Raw genomic sequence first — 5,306 nt, 5'->3', positions numbered from 1 at the left:
TGGTTCGAGAAAAACTTATACATTACAATGGTTCGGTCAAGTAATTAATGAGCAACAAATTTAACAAGAATGCTATATCAAAATCATCTATCGACACTAGTATAGATCTTTAAAAGAATGTCTACATTCGAAGAAATTCAGAATAAACAGTTGCAGCAATTACATACGCACCGTAAAACCCAGCTTAGACGACATCCAGTGTGTATGAATAGCTAGTATATTTCTCGTTCGACAGAGAACTCCTTCACCAAATGAAATCGTACAATTTGAATCCAGGGAGGAGAATAAAGACTCACTTTATTAGACCGGACAGGATGCATATATACTCTAGTTGGTGCAATCGAAACCATGGCAAATGGAAACCCAGATGATAAGGACCAGGAGCAGGACGATTCCGAGCACGACCAACTTTATTTTCATATTCTGATACCACATCTTTCTTCGGACTTGCGTCCCCGTTTTCTGGAATTCTTTAGCCTGAAAAAGATAGAGAGAGAGGCTCAAAAAGAATGTGCATGTGATTTTAAGATAATAGCATGCTTGGCTAAGCTTAAAAAGAAGTTGCGTTCTTTCAGAGCTTCATTCTTGCAAGTCAGGAAGTTACTTTTACATTATATAAAAGTACTTTTAAGCTTAGCCGAACATGTCACTGCAATGGACTATTGACCTACCGAATCACGCAGCTCTTTAGCTTTGTTGGTAAGAATGGTTAAGTTTTCTCCCCTATCAACAGCCTTGAAGGTGCATCCACACAACATCAAAGTCTTATTTTAATTAGTCGGTTCTATGATAAAGAGAGCATGAGAAAAAATAAAATAAAAATGACGAACAAAATGCTCATTCAGTAGAGAAGAATCTCCAGGCTTGTTCTATACATAGGGTATGGAGCAGAGTTCTGGATTTGTTTTTAATTAGTTCGAGTTTTATGGTTAGAGCTTTTGACATCCATGAAGCTTCATTTGCATGCAGTTGACAGAAAATTACATATTTATAACTAGGTGCAGCATCTCCATCTATATTGAAGTAATTTTTGTTGGAAATGAATAACTAACTCTAGACCCACAACAATTAAAATAAGATAAGTTTGTATTTATAACATTTGTTCTTCGTTAAATGCACTGAAATACTCATGATTAATTAAAATTATTTTAAAGAACTATCAAATCATTTGAAAGAATTGTTCTGTTACATCACTTCAATATTACATAATATTAGACAAAAGTTTTTAATAACTTTTCATGACAAAAATAAGGGTACATCAAATTATGTTGGGCAATTAATCTTCGTTAATTAGGATTTAACAACATACAAAAGCTACCATGTAAAAGACCTGCAAAGTATCGGTGCTTAAACCATAAGTAAATAAATAGAAGAAAAATTTTAATTCCATAGCTTGCTTAGTGAATTCGACCAAATACTTTAGGCTAATAAATTCTGTCTGTAGGATGTCCTGTATATAAACAATCACCACCCATTGCTTAAGGTAATTGCTAAAATACAACCCAGATTTTACACATGGTTCTCGTTCCCCCTTTTACTTCGTTTTTCTTAGCTCCATTGAAAAATTATAGTGTGTCAAGTACACGATATTAGATAGAACTGAACATTATTTAACATGTTTATCTTGCTTATTACTATCTAGTGCTATCTACTCATCCTTGGCGAACATGCCACAAGTTTTAAGATATTTTTGTAAGAAGGCACTATCAAGAACATAACTATTACTTCACAATTTAGAAGGAATAAGAGAAAATAAACATTTTAAATGCAAAACTGCATGAAACATGAGATTTCAAATTTTGTAATGAACACGAGGAAAAAAGGAGGTATTAGAGCTATAAGGTAACAAGAACATAGGGGCAAAAAAATAAAAAAAATAGTAAAAGCAACCAAATGCGGGAAACAAGCCCAATTCCATGGATATGACTCCGTTTCTAGTAAATACCTTATCTATATTCTCCAGCATAATACTTTTGACTTGCGAAACTTGGGCCTTTACTTTTAATAGTTTATCAATCTCATCAGCATGGTCTATTGTGTATTGCATTTGCTCTTTGATAAGTGGCCTGCGAATAACATATTTGGAGAACGTTTACATGTAATCAAATGCAGAAAAGATTTATAAAAACATATTTTTGAGCATACCCGAATTCCTTATTGAGACTTTTGGCAACTGCTGTACTTGCTTTACCACCACCATATCTTTTCTTGAAATCAGTTTTAATACGGTCCAGAAACGTGAATGAGATATGCTTTCCAACAGATTCTTTGGCGACAACACAATAAGCTGCATGACTTAGCAAATAGGTCAGTTGAAGCAACCACCTTTACATTATTCTTTGATTTTGATAATGACACATAAAAAGCAGAGACAAGGGACAGAAGTGGCGGGGTACAATGAAAGAAATAATGGAACAAAATTATCAAATTATATCTAAATTAAGAACTAAATACAAAACGATCCAGAAACATTACCCTATGAACATTTGGTTAATGCTTAAAAGGGTAAACAGGTACCTTTTTGTTTCCAATATATTTGGATATTTTACATAATCTTATTTTGAAACAAAATCAAACATTACTGTCAAAATAAGAAACTTACATGCTTTCAACTTTGATCGATAAAAAATTATTTATTCTACAACTTGTTTACTTAAAAGTAACATTGTTAAGCCTATCCAAACATGCTCTAAGTGTGTTAACGTTTTGGTCCTGAATCTGTGAATCCTGTTATCAAAACTGATTTAATAATAATAGAAGCAATAGTGTGCCCTATACTTCATTTGGCCACTACCGGATCCAACATTCAAGGCGGCTTCTAGAAATGACCCACTCGAGCTCATAGCTTTTCACGACATCATTACCAAAGATAGCCACCAGTTGGTCAATGGAAAATATCTACATCCTATCATTGGAATATCAAATCCACGCAATGAATAATAAACAAAAAGAAAGTCACATAATATTTTCCAAATGATTGATCTAAGCTCCAAGCTCCATACCTCCAATGGACGACAGATAAAATTCAGACTCAAGGTTTAGCCACACAGGTCGGGGCCTCAGACTTGACACTTGACTGAGTCATTGCTAATTATTTCAACCGTGAAATCCAAAGAACATGGGTGCGCTTCTTCTTCTCAAAAATTGGAGATAGGCGAAAAAGGTGCAGCAAAGACGAGGAGGTTCTAATTGGCTCTTTTTTAATTCCATGACAGAACTTTTGGATTCTATGCTCTCTACACAGTCTAGAGGACCAAAAGTTTACTAAAGGAAAATTTGCATATCTAAAGAATCTAACAAAAACATAGTACAAAATAATATTGTGTGATAAAAGATTACCCACGCCTGTTTATTTACTCTAACATTCACATTCTAAATAAGAGTGGTAAATGAGCTCTCTTGAACCAAGCTTTTAGATTGCTCAAGCTCGTCTTAATATCACAAGCAATAACAAAACAACAAAGTCTTGTTCTCAAAGTATTTAGGGTCAGATTCATGAATCCTGCATTGTCATTAAGTTCCGTTGATTGCTAGATCTGCTGAAGATGTTAAGTAACTACATCCCCAGTAACTACAACATGCCACATTAGATTTGATCTACTTCTCCCTCTTCTAACATTTTGTACTGAGAACATGTCGCTCCTATAAATATAAGTCTAAACAAAACATGTCCGAACCACATAAATCATCCTTCTCTAATTTATAATCAATTGGTGCCCACCTCCACATCTTGGTGTATATTCTTAGTTTTTATCTTATCCATTTTAGCATATCCACATTTCTACTACATTCATATTTTAGATATTTTGTCTTATAACAACTCAACACTCAAAGTCATAAGAACATGGCAGGTCTAATAACTATTCTTCGGAATTAGTATTTTACTTTTTGGGGATTTTCTTACCCCACAATTTCTTATCACAAAACAAATCTTAAAATTGTTCTGTTCCGTTTTCTTTTCAAGCCAAGCTTAAAAGAGCTCTCAGAAACTTAAATACAAGCTAAGCTGGAGTAGCACTGGCTGCACTTTTTGCTGAACAAGCTGAGCTCGCCATCCTAGTAAAGATAACTAGTTCAAACATTTGTTCAGACTTTACATTGTTTTATCATTCTCGACTCATCTTGAATGACTCCATAATTACGAGCCCAAGAACATCAAGCCTATCTTCCTATGTAAAACCCCAATACATCTACAAACTGATCTATATCCACATGAATATCCAGCAAAGAGGGAAAAATACCTTCACACAACGATCAGAGTTCCAAGTGCCTACACATGCATTTCTCTCTGAAAAAATTAAATGAGCCAATATTCCCAATCTTCCAACTGTATGAAATCCATGTTTGATAGCTTAAGCATTTACTTGATGGCCAAGCACTTGCGAGTTATGATTTTAGAAGCTTATGACAACTCCTAACAGAAGATTTCCATGAGAATGCTCTCATTTATATATCAGTTGAATCACAACCTACAAAAATTATATTTCTCCTCAAAAAGTCATTACAAATTACAGATTGATGCACTGATGATATCCAAGTCCCAAGAAACCAAATCCTATATTTTCTACTGGCCATTAAAATATTAATGTCCTTAGCTACTACTATATAACCTAGAATTATTAATAGAAGATAGCCAAACAAAGCTCAAAACCTTAAATGCACGAAAAAGAGCATCTAAAGAACAGAAACGAGAGAACATGAACTTATTTCTTGCTTCAATTGGAGAATGTACTCTCAGATTTTTTTCATTTTATTCTAAATTAAAACAACTATGAAATAAAAGATTTAAATACAATTCTCTACAATCCCCAAAAAAATCGAGTTTTGAAACCACTAGTGTTTGCTTGAATTGCATCACCTATACAGCGATAACAGTAAAGAGCCAAGCTTTTGGATATCTAGCTTAGATCCAACAAAAACCACTTGCAATTCAAAGAAAAAAATTCAAATTCTCCAAACACTTGAAAGATCAAAGAGCAAAAAGCTTGATAAAAAACTGGTGACAAAATATCAGAGAAATTACCGTAGCCATCTTCAACTAGGAAGTTAAAAGTATGATGATCACAATTGTAAGTAAACTTATTATTTGAAGAAGGCAATCTCTGCAGGCACTGAGCTGCAATCGCCGGAAAGTTTCCGGTGAACTCGGTGAACTCCGCCAGTACCACTGTGCCACGAGCCACGAAGCTGTATATCAACGATTCTTGACCATTTCCAATGGGCTCAGTCGACTCACCGACTCGATGCCGGGTTGAAAAACTTGAAACTTTGTGTTTTTGTGGTTGAACTTTGAAGAGGAAAAGGAA

General features: G+C 34.3%; 1 protein-coding gene across 1 annotated transcript; it reads right to left on the bottom strand.

The window, feature by feature from the left end:
- On the bottom strand, positions 1–5,306 carry LOC111371504 (vesicle-associated membrane protein 724-like; the record flags this gene model as incomplete). Its single annotated transcript, XM_022993533.1, has 5 exons — positions 1–477; positions 672–734; positions 1,946–2,066; positions 2,146–2,287; positions 5,024–5,306. Coding segments are annotated over 5 exons (759 nt in total), but the record flags the coding sequence as incomplete, so codon positions are not given.

Source organism: Olea europaea, chromosome 22 (assembly GCF_002742605.1).
Source record: "Olea europaea var. sylvestris chromosome 22, O_europaea_v1, whole genome shotgun sequence".
Taxonomy (NCBI): Eukaryota; Viridiplantae; Streptophyta; class Magnoliopsida; order Lamiales; family Oleaceae; genus Olea; species Olea europaea.
This window is presented reverse-complemented; position numbering and strand designations above follow the sequence as displayed.